This window comes from Opisthorchis viverrini (genome assembly GCF_000715545.1).
Source record: "Opisthorchis viverrini unplaced genomic scaffold opera_v5_38, whole genome shotgun sequence".
Taxonomy (NCBI): Eukaryota; Metazoa; Platyhelminthes; class Trematoda; order Opisthorchiida; family Opisthorchiidae; genus Opisthorchis; species Opisthorchis viverrini.
In genome coordinates this window covers 1,337,762-1,364,310 of record NW_008751695.1, presented here as the reverse complement: position 1 = coordinate 1,364,310, position 26,549 = coordinate 1,337,762, and the positions used below count along the sequence as shown (strand labels likewise).

General features: G+C 44.8%; 1 protein-coding gene across 1 annotated transcript; it reads right to left on the bottom strand.

Moving 5' to 3' along the window:
* Nucleotides 1-4,466: 4,466 nt before the first annotated feature.
* T265_02932 (hypothetical protein) lies at nucleotides 4,467-19,534 on the bottom strand (the record flags this gene model as incomplete). The annotated part of the gene is made up of 8 exons (XM_009167296.1): nucleotides 4,467-4,619; nucleotides 6,248-6,481; nucleotides 8,045-8,178; nucleotides 8,917-9,073; nucleotides 12,544-12,659; nucleotides 12,742-12,877; nucleotides 19,272-19,364; nucleotides 19,418-19,534. The coding sequence occupies 8 exons, from the start codon at nucleotides 19,532-19,534 to the stop codon at nucleotides 4,467-4,469; spliced, it is 1,140 nt and encodes a 379-aa protein (XP_009165560.1).
* Nucleotides 19,535-26,549: the final 7,015 nt, after the last annotated feature.

The following is a 26,549-nucleotide window of genomic DNA, read 5'->3' as shown; positions in this document are numbered from 1 at the left end:
ACCGATCTATCGTAAAGCTTAGTCATCGCACTAATCAACAAACAGGGACATCAGACTGAACACCCAGCACTGATCACGTCACTAGTCATAAGGAATCTCACGGATTGGTTCCCTGACTGCCTTAAAACCCAATCAACCTACTTACCACTTGACTTGGCCTGACGAAGCTTTTGTGTCAAAAGCGAAACGTTGCCCAGCAATAAATCCACCGTTTACCAAAGCTCTCTGAAGATTCACTCAAAAACGTTGCCCAGCAATAAATCCACCGTTTACCAAAGCTCTCTGAAGCCCATATTCACTCAACACGTTTGTGTTGAATGCCAACAGTAAGGACTGGAGGTGACCGAAGTGTTGTTCGAAGTATTGTGCCAGATGGCTCAAACGTTCTTCTCTGCTGCACATAAAAGATCTACTTTGGTACCTGATGGTTTCGCTGACAAAGAGCTTCAAATGGCCTATCGAACAAATCAGGTGGAGCAATGTACGTGAGTTCCCAGCATTTTTCGCATCTTCCATTTCTTTGGCCTTTCGGATCCACCAAGCTTTTCGGTTTGCACAGACACGCAGTTTCATGTGACATGGAGTTGAGTTCTTGTGCAAACAGGAGGAATCTGTTGGGCTGTCTCCATCGGTCCTATCAGAGATCAAATGTTTGGATGAAAGCAGCATTTTGAATACCTGATTCCAGTAATCGCCCGTAATCATCCGCAGACCACCCGATAAGCATTCGAGATGCCAGATCTGATAAGTTTGCTTGATTTCTGCACCCACAAGTTTCTCAATGGTTAAGCGAAGTGTGCGCCTTTTCCGTAAACTTGAAAAGCACAATGAAAGGCACCAATGGACAATCACATGGTCGAAGTTTACGCGGCTATTCCAGAAGGAGCGCTAGACAGTGACCGACACCCATCACCGCTAGCTGACGGCGATGTGGCATATTTGGATTCGGGGCTGGTTCATTGGTGGGCACTACGTTTTCAAGTGGTTCTCGCTGTTCCGGAAACCAGTACTGCAAAGGAACCGTCTGTGGTCAGCACACCCTTAGGAGTCTCAGCAGTACGAAGCCAACCTACATGAGTGTTCATTCCGGCAGCAGCCACAACGAAGTCCGAACTTTTAGATCGCATAGAGTAATAGAATCCTTCTTTGATAGATTCATCGCTAATTCCGTCCGTACGTAAGCAAATACGATAAACAAGGAATGACGAATGTCTCTTCTTTTACAGACATTGGGAAAAGAATCGCGCAGAGACCACTATCAACGGATATTCAATCAAGTAAAGACGCTTCCGCTCAGTCACTCAACACGATATCCACCCCGGTATATCCAACTGCAGCTGCCTCCAGGTCACCATAAGTGCACAGCTGGAGGCAGGAAGAGAGCGAGGGGCAGTCAGGCAGTACTTGCGTCCTCGATCCAGAAGGAGAGCAAGAGCGCTTATTATCCAGCAAGACTCAGCGTGCAAACATCAGAGGCAGCTAATTAGACCGGATTTCGGGGCTTGATGTCTGAGTTAGAGGTGTTTAGGGTTGTTACTGAAGACGGTCGCGCAGAAGATGCAACTGAGTGTGATGCAAGACAAACAAGAGGTCAATCCTAGTGCTGGAACCAGAAGGGAGTATTTACATATGGGTGGAGTAGCGTAGAAGATGGAATACGGGAATGTAGGGAAGGCAACAGCAGTAGCACAGTTTTGCTTGTCCACCCAGTTGTATGCAGCAAGTAGGGCGATTCGGATGATGACACCACGCGACAGCCAATGTGAGTGACCATATTCTTGGTTGTGCCCAGAGTAAGATCAATAAGACGAAAAAATTTGAGGGCCATCGACTTCTCCACTATGGGATTTTGCGCCAGCTTCATTGCGCTTGTTGAAATGATCAGTCATCAGTGGACCTCCCAAAATATAACTTGAGTGGCTAGTTTCCCAACGCCACAATGTTGGGGAATCCACACAACTTCCTGGTCATTAATTGGTTACATATATGGTCGAATGGGATGCAGGTTGGCCGTTGATTTCAAGAAACGGCCAAGATTTCTGATTACGAAAGGCGCGGTTTCTATTACGCACGAATGTCGTGTGCACACGGGATGGCCTACTTTCTGTACAAACGGTCCACCTATACGGGATCATGATGAAGTAAACAATTCCTTTAATTGAATAGCCATTAACTAAAGGTTGCGGCCACTTTGTATTCTAAGTAAAGTCGCCAACACAGCAATGGCCTTGGTGAACTAACCACACGAAGCATCCAATGCAAGCGATGGTTTCGTTTTTCACGATTCCGGCCAAAAAATCACTTCTTGTGATGACCGATTGCGACACCTACTGCGATCCGCTTTCGAAAATTAAGCGCTCAGCGTGCAGTCAATACTGCTGAATGCGATTTACTTACGCTTACCCCGTAAGGACAAAAATTTGAGGTTTTTCAGGTGTAATACTGCTCACACGGTTGCTGCGAACCTGTGACAGCCCCTCTTGGGGGTCATCAAGTAGGCGCAATCTCAATCACACTTGTGTTGAACTTGAACCCAAATTGCGCAGATTGAGCGTTCATATCATCCACCAGGAACATTATATCCGTCCTCCTTGCTGACTGAAACAGCCGCGACAGATTTGGATAAAACCTATCTTCCTCAGTTTCGGAACTAAAATCTGTAGGGACGTACGGTGACACGAAAAATAAGCACGGTTTATCGCATCAACCTGCATTGACATCACTTGCACCAGACAACCGTACAGGGCAAACACGACTGTTTACCATAATCCAGTCCAGCAAAGTGTTTCCAGTCCTGGGGCCGAGTGCAGCTCCCACATAGATACCACAGGATCATCAGAAACCGGAAGAATAGAACGAGAAAGAGTTCATATCTAGCAGCTTGAGGTGTATGATCGAAATGGGGTCTTGTATGCGTGTTTCGAAGACACAACGTACATCGACAAAAAGGGGAGCGAGGTTTTGGCACGAGATGCCTTTTGCTCATTTTGACATATTATGGACATTAAAGGCCACAAATCGGATCAGACCTCTTAGTAAGGGGTCACCTCAATTTATTTTTCTGGAGGATAGTTTAGACAGGGACAATGGTTAGCAAAGTGTTTCCAGTCCTGGGGCCGAGTGCAGCTCCCACATAGATACCACAGGATCATCAGAAACCGGAAGAATAGAACGAGAAAGAGTTCATATCTAGCAGCTTGAGGTGTATGATCGAAATGGGGTCTTGTATGCGTGTTTCGAAGACACAGCGTACATCGATAAAAAGGGGAGCGAGGTTTTGGCACAAGATGCCTTTTGCTCATTTTGACATATTATGGACATTAAAGGCCACAAATCGGATCAGACCTCTTAGTAAGGGGTCACCTCAATTTATTTTTCTGGAGGATAGTTTAGACAGGGAACAATGGTTAGGGGACTGACAGATGGATTGGACGCAGTGCATAATTTGATGGGTGAGGGGATGTGAGTAGGGCCCGGTGAACGAGGAGCTGCAAGTGAATGACACCTTCCACTTATTCAAGCCGAGGAAGGGGGTTTGTTTGACGTACCACAGCTTAAGTCCTTGACTTAAACGTCCGACCAACAAAGTAGTGGGTGGTAGGGTTTTCTTTGGAACCCTGCCGGGAGGCAATTATCCAGTAGGCTAACGGCCTTGGCTGTGGGTGGCTGGCCTAACCCGAGGGCGCGGGGAGTGAGGCATACATGCCTCACTCATGATGCTACTGCGCATAAGAAATGCGTTCGGAGCCAAATAAGGTTCTTGGTAGGCTACTGTTGTATTTCGAACGTACTGGATAATCAGCTGGTAGTCACAGTGAACCGTTGGACGATCGGAGTGTGCAGTTTTTAGGATGGACCTTTTCTAACAAGCCCTTCGTCGAGTGGCAGCTTTTAGTCGATAAGAATTCTAATGGCGAAAGCAAGTTTCTTCGCTCTTAGAGACTGCATACGGTTTTCCTAGGACAGCTTTTTCATAAAAGTAGTTGTGAAAAACTAGCCACCTCAGCGAACAATAACTCGACACTGCGGCACAACGCTGCTCGGTTGACCAACTACGGCGCTGCCATTTGAATAAAGCGTTATCGATGTAGATTGTTGCTTAAGTCAAAATTTTCACAAACTAGATACAGTTCGAAATTGTCTATTCGCACCACCCAAAAACAGATTCCAAGCCTGAAAGTGGAGAAAACACAATCTTCAGGAGCATCAAGATGTAAGATAAATTTTCCAGCCAAAATACAACGGCTGAGGAGAGACTTGTGAGAGAGCTGGGTTCAAATCCCACTCACATTAGACAAGCATTGCAAAAAAGTCAATTTACTACCTAACCAAAAGCAGTAAGAAATGGAAAGGCCCAAGTTGGTGTTGAAATAGAATCAAAATAGTATCGGTATATCCAAAACTTCTGCATACAAAAAGAAGCACAAAAACAGTAGAGTGGCCAAAGGGTACCTGAGCGAACTAGGTCACAAAGACTTAGATAAATAACGGTAGACTACGGAGAAATCTTGATCAGCGAATCCATACTGACACATATTCTGGTAGATTTGATGAGCTAAAGAACCAAGAGGAGTCGGACATTGTGTTGCAGTGCTTGCACTTTGTGCCAGTCCAAGATCCTGAGGAAAAATGACAAGGACGGAAGGCCACTGACAACCCATCACTTGTGGAAAAAGATTAACGATTTGCATTACATCAAAAGACCGGAACATCAGTGACCATCACTCCCGTTAATTCTCAGAGAGATAAATGGTGTGAAGTTAATGCTCAAATACTAGCAGTTTAATCATGGCTGAATCACATCCAATGCGACATGACGAACAGCGTGAGTGCTCATTTGCTTTTACTGACACAATCCCTTGAAGCGATGAGCAGTCAAACACTGAAAGAACGCAAGTTAGGCTTCTGACCTGGACTGCAATTTCGAGTGGGCTGTACTACGAGTCCACAATCTTGGAGGGCACAATGCTCATTTGACTGTTCGTATATTTCAAAGTACTTCTAAAAGCATCACCATGTAGATTATACAAAAGATATAAGGATAGCCTGAGGCATCGGCCTGAGAAGCAACTGGGATGTCACCGAGTTTCTGGGTAGGGTTTCTAAATGACGAGAATCGGTGTACTTACGGGACAGTTGTCGTCTTCACGCCCCACCACACATCCGATTCTCACATAGATCAAGTAGTCTTCTGAATGGCAAATCAGTCACATCTCAGAGAATCACTTCGACAGGCGGGAAAACCGCGATAAACGTGGTCACAGTCCGTGGATGTTTAGCGATACCAAACCACATGTATGCAGATTTGAATGTCAATGGCAAGGATTTCAAATTTTTCCAACGCCTCTTCACGTTCCCCACACTGAGTAGTGAACTGGCGAATCGCGTTTGAAGAAGACACAGGTTTATATGAGAGTCAAACCGTGAAGAACCTCCAACAGTTTGTTAGTGTCCGCTGCTCCTAGGCGATATTCACTTCAATCCGACAAGCTTAAACGCAAAAGCTGGTTGTCATTTGAAATGATAAAAGCTCCATACTCACAAATTTATCCAAGCATCATCGGTATTTCAAACTCCCTCCCAGGGCCTGTGGGTAAATTCAACTGTCAACACGTATCCTAAGGTTGAGTCAGATTAGATTCTGAAAGATGATGGGAACGTCATACACAAAAACTTTTGATTACGTTGTTTCGCTGTAACCTTGGACTAGCACTCTTCTGAAGCTTGAAGAAACATTATTTACGCGGTCTTCAAAAAGCTACAGTATGCTGAGCATAGGTAGCCTCAAGGTTCTACATCGTAGATGCAGTACGCTCTCATTCATCCCTAATAACTTGATACCCACTTTATATACATATCCGTGAATTTCGGACCTCAAGCGACTGGCAGCTTATCTTCTAGAAGACGGGAAGCGAACCGTTTTGAAAAAAATCCTATTGCCCATGACCCTTTTAAACGGATCTGCGCATATTTTAGGTGTAGCTATACAAGTCGAACAGGCACGGAATAAGCTCTGTCTTTGGGAGTCACGACTTGAATCCGCTATTACACTTGTCTGCTCAAATGTGGGAAACACTGAATAAGGGGCGAGAATTTGTGGAATCTGAAAATCACCTCTCAGCAACGGAGATATGATTCAATCAACCCTGTTGGACGACGAAAGGGTGCCAGTTAACGGGAAGAATAAAACAAAAGACGCAAAAACTAAAAATGGACACTGAAGCCAAAATAATCCAGGTTTGCTTACCTTTGTCATCAGCCGAGTACTGAAGCCACCGGAGTAACCTCTGGAAGCGGGTGAATTTGGAAGTACACCAGGGACTGGATTGTACACTTCCGAACTCCAGCATCGCCCACTACTGGCATTGATGACTTCGGTTAGCATCTCAGGACGAAGGCCTAAACGTCGACCTAGTTCCATTGCTTCGCTCACACCGACCATAGAGATGGCCAGCAACATGTTATTGCAGATCTTTGCAGCCTGGAAGCGAGAGAAAATACGCAGACTTGTATAGTACAACTGTTCCTAGAACCAGGCATATTTGCTTCAAACCCGTAACTTTAAACGAATGTCGTTTCGAAATTTGCTGCGAAGTAAACCAGTTGTTATTGACTTGGGAGCAAAAATGATCCAGCAGCGAGGCTAAATTGTTGTAAAGCTCGATAATTAAACCAAACGCTAGTTATTAATCAGTCGTGATCAGCCAGCCGTAAAGCTGGAGAGCGATGACGGAGAATAAAAATAGTAATAATGGTTCAACTGAAGCACCCTTTCGGTGCCTAGGTACCAAGCCACCTGAAGGGAAAACGAAGATCGAGATACTGCAAGATTACTTAAGCCTAGATGATGGCAGTCGAGATGCAAAGGTCGGGTTCGAACCATGGACATTCCGGTCAGTAAGTTCGCAAAGTAACCTGACGTCTCCATCAGAACTCGACAAGGAATAGAATGACCTACAAGTCAAGAAATACGTTGAGGTTTTGAACTACGGAAGCCAGGTTGAACTGCAGGTCCTTCAACCAGGAATTGCAGATACTGGTCAACATGAGATCCAACTAACTTGTACTCCTCAGTAATTTTGTTTTGCCATCGATGCGTATAGCTTACTCTTTTTCCAACAAACAACCGCCAGCTACGTGATGTGGTCGAGCTTATGTATTATGGTGATCTCAAGAGCTATCCACAACGAAAATCCTGTGTTGGTAGTGTTAGGAGATTTCGGAATTATAATAGGAATTTCGTCTCTTAAGTGAAGAGTCTATGCTGAAAAGCCGAGAAGCAGTGTACAGGTGTTTCATCCTTAGTGGGAATCATCAGTAGTGCGCGTATCAGGGAACTCCAGACAGTTTTATGTTTTAAATACAGCCCCATCTGAAAACTTGGAGAAGACAGTCATACAATGTGTGACGAGTCCCATATCGTGAAACAAAGATTTACTAGACAGTCTATAGGTTTACTTACTGCTACCTGCGGTAGAAATGGGAAAGTACCGTATGACGTCCACGTGATCGGAATTTTCATATTTATGATAACAAGGATACTGCCAAGGAAAGGCTGACGGAGACCAATCCTAAAACCACAATCAAACACGCCACCACGCAGAACGGTTGATTATTTTGAATGCTACATTTGTATAAAATGAAATGGCCGGTTTTTTTATCAACGGTAGCAGTAACGTAACTTATTTATCTTGCTTCTCCTTCACTCGAGGTGGGTGGCTGGATCAGATTTTGGAGTTTTCGGTTGCGTGTAAAGTCCAGTAAGAAAATCCTAGCACATCCTGACTGGTAGATCTAATTGTTGAGCCAACGGCTAAGGGTGAGGGCCCATCACTCTAAACTCGCCAAGAGCTGGAACGGAAAATGGTAGCATGAAAGGCGAGGAACTCTTATTTGACAGAGGATACCCCCTAAACGGACAGTAATGGTTGTTCATCATGTCCCCCCACCGTCCGCAATTCTAGAACGACCCGTTCGGCGGAGTACAGTAATCTCACATGAATTGTTCCCAAGAATGCAAGATATCAAGGGGCAAATAACTTACCAAACCCGCCCCAACAGGCCCACAATGAAATATGCGTTTACCCATGCATTCGAGGAAAGGTTTAGCGCGCGAACAGGCCTCCTCGGATCCTCCAACCATGAACGTCAGAGTGGCTTGTTCTGCAGAAGGGACTCCTATCAGAAAAAAGAGGGAACGAATCCGAAAATCTGATAACTAGGTGCTTTTATAATAGGTGAAAAATAGTGTATTGCCTTGACCTACGCTGGATCAAGATGTGGTCCACTTGAGCTAACAGTTCTATAGGGAATGGAGGATGAACTTCAATGAAAGCATGGAAATGGCTAAAAAACGGAGTCGAAAGCACACTAGATAAGTAAGGAAGAATCACCGCACCACAGATTCTTGAAAGGCATTCACATAACAGAATAGACGCCACCAGACCTTATGCGTTATTGATGGCCACATTACACTGGGGATCGAACTGGGGGAAGATGGAAGAAATCAAACGGCATCCATTCAGAGCACAGGCACTAGCTTTCGGTTGGATCACGATGCATACAAAAGTTGGGTAAGGGATCACTCTGTTCAACTAGGTGTGCGAAGTTACGTACGCGGAACTAGCCTCAATGGTGCTGGTTTGTGCGTTAGGAGTGAAGATACTCCTTGGAATACATAGTAAGCTTGGCGGCGAGTTGCTTCCACGATGTATCTAAAGCTCGTGCACTCGAATGAGTCCGGTGATAAGGTGACAACATCAATGGAAACCGATGCAAACTACGTGGGTATGAAAACTCATTTTACACTTCACTTACATCACATATCACGAACTGGGAACCCTAGAAAAACGGTAACTTCTGAATTGCGTACTTGCCCACTTTTGGGAACGTGTGTTTGAACAGACAAGGACTGACCTCCTGACACCGGGGCGTCAATATACGAGCACTGCTTAGTCCACACGTATTTGGCTACTTCCTTGGCTACGTGCGGATCTCCCGTTGTGCAGTCGATGAACGAAGTGCCTGGTTTGGCGAGGGCAACCATGCCTAAGACGGCTTCACTTCCATAGGTCTGAAAACAGTAACAAAAAAGACAAGTGCCGCTTCATAAAGTCTAGTAACCGGTGCCAAAATAGGAAAATTCTTAGTTGTACCTAGACTGTATTGCACCATGCCGTCGAATTGAATATATGCGAACACTGTGGCTAAGGCGAAACCAAGTGCGCTGAGTTTTGACGCAACAGAACTGGGGTAACATGCAGTTCATTGCGTGTTACTCATGCGATGAACCACTCAGTAATGTCTACGAGCCTTTAGGACTAATAGGAAAGAGCTTCAACATCTCTAATGGCACAGAAAAGAAACCACACATAGCCAACGAATGAAATATGGTACAACTGCCAGAAAGAAGACGATGTCCTGTATTCGAAAAATCCAGTCTGGCCCCCTAGAACTACCAAGGATTCCTATACGATGATGCAACAGAAATCACATCAATAAAATTATATTTACAGAGAGTCAGTTTTACTTCTACATCCTTGCTCTGTGATCACACCTGAGTTGCCTGTTGCGTCCGGGAGCCGATGGAGGAAATGATTTATAGCAGCTGGCAATAAACGGTGAAAGGTTGCAAGAAGAGAAGAAGCAGGTCGTCAAAAAACGCCATGAGTGTAAGCACAGTATTGATAACCGGTGAATGAAAGCTGCAACGGAGAAATTTAGACAGGCACCACCGAGCTCCGGGCGTTTTCAGAAGCTCAACGGAAGTTGCAATCTGGTAAACCGTATATCGGTCTACTGAATCACCATATGCTATCTTGCATTAGCCGTGCAAAGAACACGGCTGCCAGACACAACAGTCAGGCGGTTCTAGAGATAGAACAAGTGTTAACACTTACAAAATGAAAATGCACCTAGCTGAGGAAGACCAGGGAGGCCAACTAACAATCAAGCACGACACAATGATCAAGAACAACGAAGTAACATTCACAGACTGTTCCCAACTGAATGAACCAAATGAACAGGCATCCATTAGTCACCGAGGGGTCCAGTGATTTTAGTCAAGTTAACTCTGTCAAATCAGACAAAGAATCATACACCAGTGTAGCGGTGGATACCAATGATGAGGCATGCGAGTAGCGTTTTCTCGTAAATCCGCTTCGTGACTATTGAAAAGTGAGATCTATTACGGAATTAGTGGAGTAGCTTTGTAGCATGAACTCGCATTTGAGTAACAGTCAACGAATATCTAGGAAAGTTCAGGAAGACGCGTTCAAGGAGAAGATGGATATTCAGTTTTGTAAACAAGATGCATATGAGAGCTTTGCTCCCCTGTCCAATGGTCTGTAACTGTTCAGTTGGTGTTTCCCTAACAAACAACTCCGCAGCGAAGGCCTTCTTCCCTTCACCAGGTCATGTGGTGGAATCAATTGAGAATAATATATATCCACTACCTAATTCACGGACAAAACACTAAGTGGCTTGGGAATATTCCGGAATATTGGCAATTCGGGTGCGTTTACTGGCGGTTGATCAAGTGGCTGTTGATCCATCCGCCGAGCATGACAGTTAGCCTGAAAACACTTCATCACTAGCCGTCCTAAAATTTGTTACCTGTTCCTTATACAGTTTGCCAATCAGCCACCGTATGCAAACTGATGCACTCTGTGCGCGCGACTTAAACTAATCCGTGAGCAAGAGCCATAAGAGCAACAGTGATCAAGATGGCCAATCTTAGCTTTTGCCTATGGAGTAATTCCGCCGAATGACCTGAAAATATTCTGCATCAAAACATGCCCATATGCGACAGCATGCTAGGGGATCTGTAACAGTTTACCACAGTTTTACGCAGGAAACCAACAGACAAGTCTAGTAAATCAAATGAAAAGAACTTTCACTCCGTGTACATGCGAGTTGACATAACTTGGAGTAGTCATATAACGTAGCAGGATACTAGTGTGGTGAGTGAATGGAGAACAATGTAAATGGAGGTGCCTGCTTGACTTACAGACCGCATACACTGAACAGCTTTTACCAGAAAATAAACGATATTAGACCGAAAGGGACTAAGTGGAGCCTGTCTGAGAGGAGTTGACGAGCGTGCTTCCAAAATCCCGCATGATACCAAACGAAAGCTAAAGCTGTCGTCTGTCATGAACATATCTCTGTCAAGAAATTATCCCATGTGCCAAAAATCATGTGTTATTGCTCGAGTAAGAATATGATGGACAACGATACTCAAAAAGCATCATACAGCGCCCGATCAACCTAAGATGGAGCTCATGTTTTGAGAATGTACACAACAACAGTATACGGTTCTTCCCACAACAAACAGTGAATATAATCAAGATAAACCATTTGCCACTGCTGTAATCTAGCATCCCTTAGACGATGACTGCTAATTTAATCTTCTAAGATGTTCTGAACATGTAAATATATTTGATATATAAATAGCAAAAAACTCCACCTTAGTATACCCGTAAAAGAGATGTTGGAAATGAATGAGCCCGTACAATAACTCTGCAATGATCGGTAAGCGGGTTTTTTGTTTTGGTTGTGGAAATTAGTTTGACATACACAGGTTGTGGATTCATGGGTTCCAAACACACAGCAAGCTATTTCCACGATTCCCTTTGCCAGTTATTGGTTTAATTTAATCATAGGTATCTCTCTCTTGTCAGTTCCCTTTCAATTCCCAATAAACAAAAAAGAAATGCTTGATCTGAACAATGTGAGCTTCACGAAAGATATCCATCATTTCACGCTACTCTCACATTTGTATTGTCTTTTAGCCCGTATACCTTCGTATTCGGTCACGCGACGCGCGTTAGGGGAACCGACCATCCCTCTATTCCTGCTTATTTGCTAAATGATTGGAGTCATTGGTCACAGCTACAACAGCGATGACCGGGTAAGAGGTTGAATGTGTGAAAGCTATCGAACAGAAGGGGGTTGATACCAAAGTGCAACTATAACTGTGACAAAACGCGTTAACAGGGGAGCTTGGGATGTTGAGAGAAAGTCCACTGGGGTGACGGGTATCGAAAGACGATAGTGTACGGAGAAACAGTACTGGGAAACTTTTATGTAAGTACATGCAAGGCGAAAGTATGACGCTGCAGTGAGTGACTGTATAACGAATAGGCTGCAGTACGTTTGCCCCGAATGGGACTGCACCTGAGATCTGCATCTCACACAGTGCCTGTGTAGTAAGATGAAGCCTTATTTAATTTCGTATGGTGGCAAAGTCCCAACAAGTCACGGGTCCAGAAATGCTCCTGTACAACTTAAGAAGCATTGAACGGATCAGCTGGTTATTCCGAACCGGATAGATAAAAATAAACAAGCAGAATCATTGTACCCTCAGTCGCCACCAGACTTTTTCGATCAACCCTAAGGCAATTAATTCCAGTTAGAATTTACGCTGAGAATTTCCACCGCCGCAGTGCCCCGACGAAGACCTTTATGACTGATGGAGAGATTCGAAAGGTGCTGCTTCCGAGGATATATAGGACAATGCAACAAAGTTATAGGTATACTTACTTGTGTCACATGTGGGCTTGAAGGAAGCATGGTGATTATAGTCTGAGGAGCATTGGGAGTCATCAGTTCTTCCAGTGAAGCCCGGGTTGTAATCCGACTAGCAAGATCTGGGGTAGCTGTGCATGGCAACAAGGACGTGATACATTAATTGGGATTCAATTAAGGACAAGATGGAAAAGGATGAACCGGAAAACACACCTTGTTTTCGGAATTCGTTCGTCTGGGTGTTCGCTATGTCATATACATGTATATTATAACCAGCCTTGGCCAAGTTGAGCGCCATACGACTGCCCATTTGTCCCAATCCGATGAAACCAACCGTTTTATCCGTAGACTAGACAAAAGTGGAAAGAATTATAGCCAGATCGACCATACAACTAAGCGTCGATAAACAATTATCTACTACAACTCTCTTATGACAGCTTTCAGTTGTAAATACTACATTCAGTTTATTACAACCCCCTGAAGAAGATAAAACTTTGAAAACAGACTCGAATCGTTGTTCTGTTGGAGACATTCATTTCACCCCGAACTTCAAATGATTTTCCTGTCCAACTGCAGGCGACAAAAAAAACGGAGGGAAAGCGGCCACTATGTCACTGCTCAACTCACGGTAACAGAATGATTTAGAGTACTGTGTTTGAGAAAGCAAGCTTGATCACGATCGTTTTCAGTCAGGTCTAATCGGACTAACATGGTGGAAATAATCGAAAATTGGGGTGGAATACTACGACACATTGCCCGTGCAAAAAAAGGGAACGCTATCTAACCAGCGTTCGGGGTATGTGATCGATGGGTCAGAGTAATATCAAAGCCTTCAAGCATCTGCTTTTTTGTCAAAAAGGTGCACATCACAATGATCACCTCAGCCGTTGGAAAACGGCCTCTGGCTGATTTTGTGGTACTCGATGGACCATGCTGACTTGTGAATTGTGTAGCTTTGGGAGCCCATGCATACGAAGGAAGGTCGGTTTAGGCCAATGATACCGCAATTTTGTAGTTATTTTTAAGGCGCTCTAAATGTCTGGTTATTCGTGCCAATACCTTTATCGCAATATTCTTTGTCCTGGTTTTACAGGACTCAGATGTGTATAGAAGCTACTCGAACAGCCTATCAATACTAACATTTCGCTAAAATAGGCATTAAAGCCAGTTTTAATGAAACTTGACAGACGATATCTAAACCGAATGACAAACTGAACTACCTTAAGACAGTTATTGTACGTGTACTACCAGCCAGAAAGTCCCGATTATACTTAAACACATAGAAGCTTTGTGAAGAGATAGAAAGGATACTATTTTTGCGGTCCACATGGGGCCCCAATACAAACAATATTAAATAACCTAAATAATGCTGCATCATGGGATGCGCGTGTACTACCAGCCAGAAAGTCCCGATTATACTTAAACACATAGAAGCTTTGTGAAGAGATAGAAAGGATACTATTTTTGCGGTCCACATGGGGCCCCAATACAAACAATATTAAATAACCTAAATAATGCTGCATCATTCTTGGGATGCGCTCCACACCTGCAAAGTGAAAAGTGCTGCTGCAAGAACTAGTGGGCCCCGACCCTAACCTCATGTTCACGAATGAGTCAATTGAGGTTGTCGAAAAATTTGTCTACCTGGTGGTCTAGCCAAAGACGATATTCCCATCCGGATCGGGAAGGTGAGAACAGCTTTCGTGAAGCTGCATCACCTGTAGCTTAAGCGTGGTATGAACGTGTGTCAAGGGGTCGAGTATACAATGCTGTGGTGCGCTCCATATTGTTATACGACGCACACGAAGGACATCAGAAGACGCTCAGTGCCTGACCATCAATTTCTGAAAAGAGTTGCCCGAGTCTACTGGGAACACGAGAACAGTACGAAGTACGTCGAATGGTTTTCGGAAAGAATAACTCGCCCACGATGGATGAATTGATCACACGCCATAGGTTGCGCTGGCTCATTCACATGTTGTGTATGTCACGTGACCAGCAAGCTCAGTTGCGATGGTCATTGCCGCCTCCCTAGTTGGAGACATTACCAGATATGGCCCAGTCGGGCATGTATCCAAGCCGTCACATAGCTTCCCCTTCAGACCTATCTAATGAAAACTCCACTGGCATGACTGTTTTTATACCGCCTCCACTGCATAACAGCTTACCTCCTCCCCAAATAATCGACAAACGAAACTGTGGCAGTCAAAACCACTGTATGGCAATTACGCGGTTTATACAGCTGAAGACGATGGATGACAATGAAAATACCAGATGAACAGACCGCTCGGAAGTTTCAATGTGTTTATCTTGTCAGTATTGGGAGATTCATTATCAGTTACAACACATTCCGACGGCGATGGAAAAGCTTGTCCATGATTGTCACCAATTTAGTGTCAGAAGTGTTGGTAACTGAAAACAGTACTCAATTCACTCCACCAGAATTCGTAGACCTCTGCACTTCGCAGGGAACACGGCACACTAGAAAGCCCAGTATCATCCGCAATCTACGGCTTAGGGAGAACGCTCAAACATGCACTCCTTAAGCACCAAAACCATGGTACGATCGCACAATGTATGGACAGGTTTTTTCAGATGTACAACTGTCTTTAACACCCAATAATAACGGATCGTTCAGTTGTAACACCATTTCGGTGTCTAAACGCCACCAAAAGGGCTGGGATACTGCTAGGTTGCTAAAGCCTAGAGAGAAGTCAATATGCAGAGGTTGGGTCCAAACCACGGACCTGCCGGTCAGTAAATTTGCGCTCTTAACCACTGAGCCATCTCTCTCTCTTATAACAGGTAATGGTGTACTAGAATGGATTGTCTCCTAACGAACGTCTTCTCGGTCAAACAATGCGTCTGCCCTAGGAGATAAGGTTACCAAGGCAAAAAAAGCATCGTACGAGATTTCTTTAGGGAAGCTACATCCAAGCGACATTGTAACTCAGCCATGGGAGCTTGGTCCGGAAGATTACATATACACGGAAAAATCTCGAAGTCGCTTTAACCACTGGATGCTTTTATGCGTGCTTTACAGCGTTGACAAAGTCATCTAAAAAGTCACTGGGAGTGAGTACATACGGACCAAAGACAATGGACACGTACGACGTCGTTAGGATATGGCTCCAAGTTTTGAAGTGCGATATCTCGTTGACCCAGATGTCCTTGTAGATGACCGAGCAGGTGCTACACACACTACGGCCGAGAATCGCCAGCCTGCAAAGTTCAGTGATAGACAAACTGTTTTAACACAAATCTGTCACTCAGCTGGTGCCATTTCGCACACACCATAACACTGATTAAAAGATTTGTAACTGACACAGTAGAGCATCCACATGATGTGCAGTGTTACAGTTTTTATTGTTTCTTTTCAAAGTAGACGTTCGGCAGCTTGATCTTGGGCATATAGATAGCTCAGCAGTTAAGGTGCCAGCTAGTGGACCGGAAGACCCGTGGTTCGAAGCCAACCTCAACATCTCAACCGCTACCTTCTAGGCTTGGAAAACCCGGCAGTATCGCAGCCCTCGTACATCCTTCCGTTGGCATGGGAGCTAGGTACCGCAAAAGTGCTACAAATAAAAGATTTAACAGGGTTTTGAGCAGACGCCAAAATAAGGGACAATACATTTAACAGTTTTATCCTAGGCATGCATGTTTAGACAGGTGATCCGATTGATTTATCATTTCGGGCTTATTGAATAACCAACACACCGCCTACTGACCTGCTGTGTGTTCGGTTATCTAATTGGCTACAGTGTACTTTTAGCTTGAAAGATAATTTTGAATCTGTGAGCATGTCACGTGACTTTCAACTGAACTACAGCATCACAGGTTTTTCCGATGTTACTACAATGCTTACAAGTGGAAAAGACCGAATTAATTTGTTGTCATATGTAAATCCACAAGGAATATTGGTACCCTAGGTTCCGACTCAAATAAACTGCTGTTAAGATGCACAAGAAGTGTGTAATTCCTGTTCAAAAATGGACTGCATAGACAAAATGACGGCATAGAAACGGGCTATTTGATTTTTTGCTGGCAAGTTACTGTCTAAACTAAAGGGAACCGTCAAGCAAATACGGCTGTATCGACGCATTTATGTGTTACATGCATGTATTCATGATACTTGAAAGAACCGATGGTGCCAGAAGCACTAAAAACCCTAACCACGCTCATTTAGTAACCTTCATCCGTGAAGGACTAATGGATTATTTCACCCTGAATATCGTAAGAAACCTAACGGTGGAATTCAAAAGTGTGCCTATAAGAGGGCGAATTGGATTTGGAAAAGAAGCGAAACCTGGTCAACTTCTTAGTACGGTGAGTCAAAAAATCACCCCTGGATGGGGCACTGAAAGGCATAAGGAAGACTGAAAGGAAATGAGTTTCCAAAAAGTCTCACCGGAGACACAGGAAGCAGGAAAACCTATACAAACCAGTGACCTCGGCCGTGCCCAAGAAACGACTAGATATCCAACTACCATTCAAGGGCAATATCACATTTGAGGTCATCGACTGAATGAATCAGTTAGCAGAACCATAAACGTATCAAATTCCAGTTTTTCCACAAATATGCTCCAGATAAGACGCGATCAAAAAGATGGCTTGCCAGTCCACCACTAATCCGCTGTGATCTACTTAGTCCCTAGCGATAGCTGGTTAAGCTATACTGGTCGTACGACTCGACTAATTATCTCAGCAGATTAAGGAACATTGCCGGGCTTCTGTGTAAACAGACGCAAAGAAAACCATCGACAATGCTAGAAACGTCAGCTGAGCAACTGTTTGAGGTAGATTACGATGTTCTCAAAAACTCCAAGGTCTTACAACAGCGCTCATTCGTCACATTCAAACCCCGTTAGTCTGCACTTTGTTTAACAAGGAGCCCTGCACAAGCCATTGGAGAAGACCACCACGCTCTTTTAATAGCCTAACCAAAACTAACCTCAATACCCTTACGGTTTTTAACTCGCACATTCGCTAGGGATTCAAATCAGACAAATGTACTATAAACTTACCAGTGCAAAAAAAACTCAGTTTTAATACAAATTCCATCATATACCCATCTGTTTGCTGTTCTGCAGACCGTTCGGATAAGAAAACTTGACATTTGCCTCAGAATTAAAGCGCATCTACCGGCTTACAACAGGAAAATGGCACTAAACAGAGTACCGAATCATTCAACCAGCATTCAAAAACAGTCAAAGGCTTTTTGCCAATTATTGCTCGATACACCTGAAGTGATCGCCAATCAGACACGTGCCTCCTCCTTCCTAACAAAGGACACTACTCTGGCCCACCAGTAACAAACATTTCCCGAACACTCATTAGGTGTACCTGCCATTGTACAATGAAAATAATATTATAATGAAGCCGCTGATGATCAATGGGTTTGTTTCACACAGGTAATGAGATCTGTATTAAAGTTCTGATACTGCAGATTATAAATTCAAGTAAATGGTGAAAACTGCGGAATAACTACTAAATATTCCGTCAGTTGGTGAACTGAAAAACCCCGCACATATTCATCTCGGGTCTCACTGCCATGTAGTAGAAATCGAACCAGTCTTTTACATCCATGTCAGCGTATGTTTCGGGAACCTGATCGATGAAAGCTTGTCCGATTTTCACACTTTCATCTATCATAGAACATTTGTTTGCATGCGGCAGATTGGTCACTGATACAACAATCTTTTTAGAATGATGGTAGCTCAGGTAGCGTACACGACCGTTTGTTTGTTCGCTTAGCTGACCAATTTAATTGCAAACGTTGTGCGGCGAAACTGCTGACTCATTGCTGCGTTCCACCACGCTCCCTAACAACGTTTTGGTGATGTCATTTCGATTGGTCATAAGACGTTTGCAATCGCATTGCCCAGCTCATCGATCAAACCAACGACCATCAATAACCATTCAGCCGTAACACCCTTTCGGTGCCTTGTTATCACACCAGCCGAGGGAAGCACGAGGTTGCCCACACCTAGACAGGAGCAGTCGAGGTGCAGAGTTAGGGTTGGAATCACGGGCTCTCCGGTGAATAAGTTCGCGCCTTAAGCGCTGAGTTACCTCAAGCTCAGCCTTTGATACAAGAGTAATATAGTCCATACACTTAAAATATGAATAATCACACTCGAATTGTGTGGTATTTAGTGAACCCATTGTTTGGATTCTTCCACAGCCTTCCCTCTAGTAACAAGTCTGTGGTTATTACCTTTGAAAGCGTGAAATTTCGCGTAGGTAAACTCACTATTTCCCCACCGTGCAAAGGTATGTTTTCAGGGCAGTTAGGAATGGTCAGCATGCGTGGAGATACTTGAGGTCAAACGAACGGGTTGCGTCAGTAGTTCAGTTAGCATGCTGTCAGAACTATATAGGAGACAATGATTATCGAGGGTTTTCACCGACAGGGAAAGAGATGGAAAACAGCCACCACCAAAGCAGGCCCTGATTCAGTGTACTACAACTAACTTAGGTCCCTTGCCGAAGAAAACTCGCAGCTTCTAAACAATGATAATGCCGAATATGATGTGGGTAGAGCCTTCAGGAAACAGGTCTGAAGTGGACGCGCGACCATAGTGAAAGTGATCAGATAAGTGGTAGACAGTGAATGAATGTTAGCCGGGAAATACTGCCACGTGATAGGAAATAATGGTTGAGTAGCGTCTCAGCCATTTTTAAAGGTGGAGAGTGACTACTGTTTCACAAACAGGAAAACTACTACAAGGAAATTTGCTTACCACATTTCTGAGCTTGACAGATACTCTGATAGACCATGCGACGGATGTGGTCCTTTGCACGCTTCTACCGATGGAAAACATTACGCTGAGCTCCTTTACAGCAGTTATGTGAATAGTAACTGCAATTAGGTTTCTAGAAAACCTACAATAAAACAAAAGCTGGTTGATAGGATATTACTGATGAGAATAAATCCCCATACACTGAGACACGGTTTGTAACAATGTCGCCAGCCAAGCGCAGAGGAGGTCACGGTGACCCCCATCCTGGAGGGCCTAAAACACCAACAACACCCAAACTCTTCGTAATCTCTTACGCCATTCTGCAGGAGGCACGGTGAACAACACTTGTCTCGGTAGACGGTGTTCTGGCTTGCGCAGAACATGGCCGGGTCACCTGATGGTGCTGGACGTTTTCCCCGATTGAAGTACCTGCCGCACAATCAAATACTTGTTTTCTAACTACTTCTTTCAGTATTAGTTGACGCCATCCGACACCAGTAACGCTTCCGTGGTATCGGTAGTCAAGAGCCTGTAGAGGCCATGTCCCGCAACCATACAACAATACAGCCTCGTCAACGCAACTATTGAGGCTCAGTGATACACCTTTTTGACACCACAAGTGCAGCAAATTAGCAAAAGTGATTCGGACTTTTGAGGTGCGTGCAGAGACTTTATCACACTTCCATCAGAGCTAAAACGACTGCCGAGGTATGTAATATTTTACACACATTCCAGTGATTCTCCTTGGTTTTTAAGTGGAATATTCAGACTGCACGTTCTAAAGCAGGACTTTTCAATCTGAAGGTTCAAGTCGCATTCAACAGGGCCTGTGTTTCACCTTTTTCCTCAAGCATGAAGACCATACAGTCTGCGTACTCCAGATAAACAAGATTCTTACCAGCAACGATCTGGAAAACCGACGTTTTGAGGACGTTTTAGGATTCACATCAGTATTTCATCGAAAACGAAGCTGAATAAGGAAGGGTGGACATGTTTGTACGACACCACTTTTTGTGAAGAAGCCTGTGGAGCGCTCACCGTACAGTCCCCCAAGCCTTGAAGTACGTGAATATAGGGAATAACTTGATAAGATCGACAGAACCGAACACACCCTTGAAGTCAAGGAACACCAGGATCATGGTCGCCTATAAATATGATTTTGCTGCACTACCTGACGGAGTGCGAATCAACCTCCATTTCGACATCACAATTGATGCCCAAGGATCAAGGTTTCGCACGCCACCGTAAGAAGACAAGAAGCAGTGACGCCAGAAGCCTTGATATAAAAGGAGTCAAACTAACGTCTCTATGGTTAATAAATCCACTGCGCTCAGTGGTGTAAGATAAGGCTACCCTACCACGCATTTCCTCTGTAACTCTGATATTGATGTGCTGCTTGAAATTTCTCTGCCTGCCTCTGAAACCTCGGGGTTCGAAATGCTCCAGGGACGTTCACTCACAAACATTGAGTATGCGGACGATTGCGCTGTCCTTGGTTCAGACCTTTCAGAAATTCAAACCACCTTAAATAACCTCAATCAACCTGACTAAAAGTTCGATATGAGCTTGACACCTGCGAAGTGTAAAATGCTGTTGCAAGACTGGGTAGGACCGAAGCCAAACCTCATGCTTGCAGATTAGGCAATCGACGTGGTAGATAGATTTGTTTACCTGATCAGTTGTGAAACCTTTAACGGACTGATTAGAGATGAGATTAATTCTCGAATCCGGAAGGCCAGGGCAGCTTTTGCCAACTTTCGATACTTATGGCGCTGACGTGACGTCAGTTTATCTGCCGAGAGCAGAGTTTACATAGCAGCTGTGCGATCCATACTGCTCTATGGATAAGAAGCGTGACCTCTAAGCGCAGAGGACATACGTCAGTGTTTGTCCATCGCTGTCCTCAAAATACCGGCCGGGTCTGGTGGGAAAATAGGATTAGCAATCCCGAGGTACATCAGGTGGTTTTTGGGAAAGGGAACTCTCCCATGATAGATGAATTACTCGCGCTTCATAGGTTACACCGGATGATCTGGAGCCTGAAGAATGGCGGAGAACACTGGTGGATTGCGAAAGCCAAGGAGATGGAGAAGGGTTTCGCTATGACAGTCACTCTCTGTTTCACGATTCGACTGATCAGTCAAGGAGAGAGTTGTCGGTGAAACCATGTGAAAAATGCGGAGCACTAATTCATTCGTGAGTGGTGGACTGAATTCCAAAGAGCACTCCAATCAGCGTACTTAAGCACAACTTCTGGAAGAACCCAGTGAAGTCGAATGAAACATCGACATCAGCTCGTCATCGACAATAGCAGCAAAGCGCGAAATGTCATTCCTCCAATGTGAAAGGGCACCCGGTTTGAATGGTCTTCATCGCGCACTTTTTGAAGAAGGTGGCAAAGCCCTGGTGAGCAGTTTGAGTTGGAACATAAACAGTACCAACGGAGTGGAATACCTTGACCGTTATCTCGGTCCTCAAAAGGTCACAAAAACTACTTACGAAAATCACCTTGTCAGCCAATGTGAGATCTGGCATCGTTTTACGCGGATCGGTCGGTTATCCGGAGAGATAAACTTGCGAGAATCATACTGGGTTTCACCCCGACCAGGGATGCATTGACCATTTCTTAATTTCGAGTCAAGTTCTTGGACGCATCCCTCTTTCAAACGTTCTTGAATGTTTTTCTTGATCTGAAAGTCGTTTTTGAATCTATCGATCGTCAGGAACTTCGGCGATCAGGGGTATTTTTATCGCTCATGAGGACTCTCTGATTGAGCGGTTGGAGGTGTAGGCACCTCAGTATGCTTGACATAGGCCAGCATTAGGTCCCCTCTCTCTCCCACTCTTTTTCTCTTCTCTTCACTGTAGGGCTTTTAATACAATTATATATATATATATATAACTAGACGAACCTTGTGGTTGAACGGCAGTGAAGCATCAGTGCCAACACTGATGTTGCTGTCTTTGATGATGATGGTGATGATCATGAGGACACTATGCGAGCTCGTATCGGGTATACAGCAAACGTTCGTCTGAATTCAGCACGTCCAGTGGTGAAAAACAAGGCCGTCCTCTCTCACTAATCTTCTTCAACTTTATTTTCGGCGTGCCATCTGTAACTCCTCTATGTGCTTATGAAACCTCGGAAATCGAAATACCCCCGGGGCATTCGCTCACAAACTTTGACTATGCGGACCATATTGCTCTACTTGGTTCAAGTCCTTCAAAGGTAAAAGTCATTTGGGAAAACCTAAATAATTCTGCCGAACGGTTTGGCATGCGCTTCACATCTACAAAGCCTAAAGTGCAGCTACAAGACTGGGTAGGATCAAACCCACACTTCTTGTTTGCAGAGCAGCCAAAAAACGTGGTGGATAAATTTGCTTAGTTAAACAGTTGTATAAGTTCCGGCAGACTGACTGGAGACGCGATTACTTTTCGGAGCACGAAAGCCAGGTATATTTTGTCAACTTCCCACACTTATTGCGCTGGCATGGTATAACCTTGTCTGTCAAGAGCAGAATGAACACTATAGCCGTGCGATGCATACTGCTTCGTCTGTCGCGAAGGGGGATGTTCGAGAGTTGTCGGTGTTCGACCATCCGTATCTCCGAAGGATTGTCCGAGCCTTGCGGGGACATCGGATTAGCACTGTCGAGGTACGCCAGTTGATTTCAAGATAGCTCAGTGAACCTACTGACCAGAAGGTCCATAGTTCGAACCCAACCTCTGGATCTAGACTGCTCCTGTCCAGGTTTGGGGAACCTAGCATTATCTCATCCCTTGTGCTTCCTCCGGGTAGCGTGACAGCTAGGCACTGAAGGAGTGTTATTGCTGAACGGTTATTATATTTATATGGCAATTGGCTTTATGGAGAAGGAACTCTCACACAATGGATGAGCTACTTGGTCCTCGTAAACAGCGCTGGTTAGGACGTGCACTTTGCATCTCAAAGAAGCGTCAGCCTCGCAAACCCTTTTCGTCCACTGCTATCAAGTGGACAGGCTGACATTCTATGACCTAGCAATAAAGAAGTAAAGCACCAACCGGTAAATCTGGTCAGGTGAATAACTACCGGCTTCCTGCATGAGGACTCTAGGACTCAAATCACAAATGGTAAATAACAGCGTTAGAAATAACACATTAGCGTGGTGAGTGGCGCCCGTGCAGCAGAACTATTCCCTTCAATGCGTAGGTACCCAAAGTTCCTGAACTAACCTAACCTACCATCGCCTCCCAAGCTCTCCCACTTTCCGGTGATAGAACCAATAGTATCTAGAATCAATGTATCCATGTTACATGGCTTATAGCTGATAAACTTAACTGAATCTAAATTCACTGCAAATCCCGTCTTTAGAAATGGGCACTACTAAGGAGTCATCTCAGTTGTCTGGAATGGTTTCTTTTCCTCAGATAGACGCGAATAGGAGAGATCGGTAATGGCCGAGGAACTAGCCGTTATTTGTGAACAAGGTAGGTGGAAGTTTTTCACGACCAGGAAAATTATGATGCTTGAGTAGAGATATCCGCTCGGAGAAACCTGACGTTGAAAGCAGCTCTCTATTCACAGTCCACTTTTCTGTTGAAGGCTGACATTTCGGATTGAAGGTGGTAGGTGGCCAACTTGATTTTTGTTCGAATCATTGTGCCCAACGGTTCAAATGTTCTTCTTTGTTAAGTGTCAGATAGCCATTTTGATCCATAGTAATTTCGCTGACAACAGGCTTCCGAGGACCAGTCAACAGAATCAAGTGAACTAGCTTACAGACGTTTCCAGCATTTGCATCTTCCGTTTCTCTGACCTTTCGGATCCACTAAGCTTCACGGACTGTACGGGCAGTCGGTTTTACCTGGCGTCGGATGATTCGTAGGGTGGATTTGTGTTTGTTGCCACGGGTAATCTGTCTCTTCAGCAAAGACACGGTCCTATCAGAGATCCAATGTTTGGATGAGGTTGGCTACGCTTTACTGCAAACAGAGGTTCTAGCTTTGAGTAGCGCTTCAGATATCTTTTCTTAGTGGCCGTTTATATCCAACATCGGAGCGTCCGATAGGCGTTCGAGGTGCTAGTTCTGGTAGGTTCGTTCGATTTCCGATTTCATTAGCCTCGCAATGGCTAAGCGGTTTGCGAGTTTTGTGTAGGCCTGAAAAGCGCAACGAAATGTAGCGACGGACACGTGCATGGTCGGAGTGCACGCTGGTGTTCCAGAAGAAGGCAGTAATAGACCCTCGCCACCGATAAGTGACGGCAATGTGATCTATTTGGGTTGAGAGCTGGTTCGTTAGTGAACAGAAGATTTTCAAGTGATTTCCGCTGTTCCGGAAATTGTGCCCTTATAGTAAAGGCCTGTGATGGGCATACATCTGAAGCAAGTGATCTCCGCTGTCCGCGCCTCGTGTTCAAATCAAGAGGACCACCCAAACGGGCCACCTACACTTGCGTTTATGTTACCACAAACTACAGCTATATCTGAGCTTTATGGTTGTACGGCAGTGAAGCATCAGTGCCATCACTGATGTTGCTGTCTTTGATGATGATGATAATGCTGATGATGATAGTTGAGCTTTTAGCCCGGTATGAAAGAGCAATCAGGACGTCATATAAACTGTCTTTCGCAAATTTAAAGCTACAGTCCATCAGGACGTAAGCAGACACAATAAGTTGTGCGATGGACCTAACATTCCACAGATTCCCTCACAGATGTTGTCAAATGAACCATGCAGAGGCGGCTATCAACGGGTACCCAATCAAGTAAACACGCTCGCTCTGCAGCGGCCGCCGCATCACCAGAGGTATGCACCCATAATCTGGAAGAGATCGGTGGAACAGTCAGGGGAATTACAGTACTTGCGTCCTGTTTCGTCGTTTCTGACAGAAAGCGTACAGAAATGCAGAGCAGATCTAGCGTCGTGGAAGAGCCATCTGTTGTCCCACTAAATCCGGTGTGCGAATAGTGAGGCAGTTAAATAGACCCGCCTTCAGGGTTTCACTTCTATGTGTTCAGAGTTGTTAGTGAAGTAGGTTGTGCAGAAGCTGCAACTGAGTGTGATGCTGGACGAACAAAGTGGTCGGTTTTGGTGCTGGGAGCTGCGGAGGTAGTATTCAGATTGGGGTGGGACAGGGTATAAAAAAGGGAATACGTGAAACTGTAAGAAGCGTTAGCAGTAGCATCTTTTCGCCTACCCGCCCCGCTGTACGCAGTATGGCTAGCGAGAACGGGGGAGCAACATTTTTTGAAGCTCTGAATGACGAAACTCTATTAAATTTTGCTTGTCCAAGCGACGTGTACGTTTCTTACACACACATGCAATACCCAATAACGCATGTCCTGATGTGATACTCAGCGACCGAAAAACGGCTAACAAACTTGACTGCATTCTACTCAGGAGCAGGAGCTGGCGACAGAAGTCGGACCATATGCAGTTTAAGATCGTAAATCCACATGAGTACACACCCCAAGCGTATCCACGTTCGCTTGCTCGACCATAATAACGCCGTAATGAACTAGGCAATGAGATTGGCTACGAACTGATGAGTGGTTCAACCGGTTGGAACGTCCGGCCCGAACTTATCATAAATGGATATACTTTACGGAGAACGCGGAAAATGCTATCACGGCTGTGGATCCTGGACACTGACTGGACACTGGACCGTCTGAGATTCAGAGCTCCAGACGCCTCCTGGATGCTCCATAGGTAACCGGCATTCGGCCCACATTGGGTCATGATTGGCTGCTGAGATAATACTTTCGGCCAATCAGAACTCGAGTTGATGCCGGACCGCCAAGCGGCTCACGGATTCACGGATTCACGGATTGATACACAGGATCGAGGCTTTTGCCCAAGTTTCACGGGTCGGTTTTGTTCTTGTCGGTCAGTGGCTGTCGTTCACCTGAAAGGCACAAGTGAAAAAAGGGTGTAGCACTGCTCTTTATGTTCTCAGCGCGGGGCAGTACGCTTGCGAGCGCGAGGATTCGCATAAATAAACGTCTAATAGTGCTTTAAACTGGTTTCTGGAAGGAGCGTGGACAACCGTCTTGTAGCGGTAACCTCCTTTTTCCCTCAAGCGGCTTCGCTTAATACGTGTGGTTCATCCTTGCTCATTAGATCATGCGAACCTCTGTTCCGCAGACACTCAACTCACGTGACCAAACCCTGTCACGCTTGGAACCCAGGCCGAAAACAGGTCGTTTTCCATCTTTAACGCGCACAGACGTCAAAATTTCCTATACACAGTATAATATAATATACTATAATATAATATAACATAATATAATG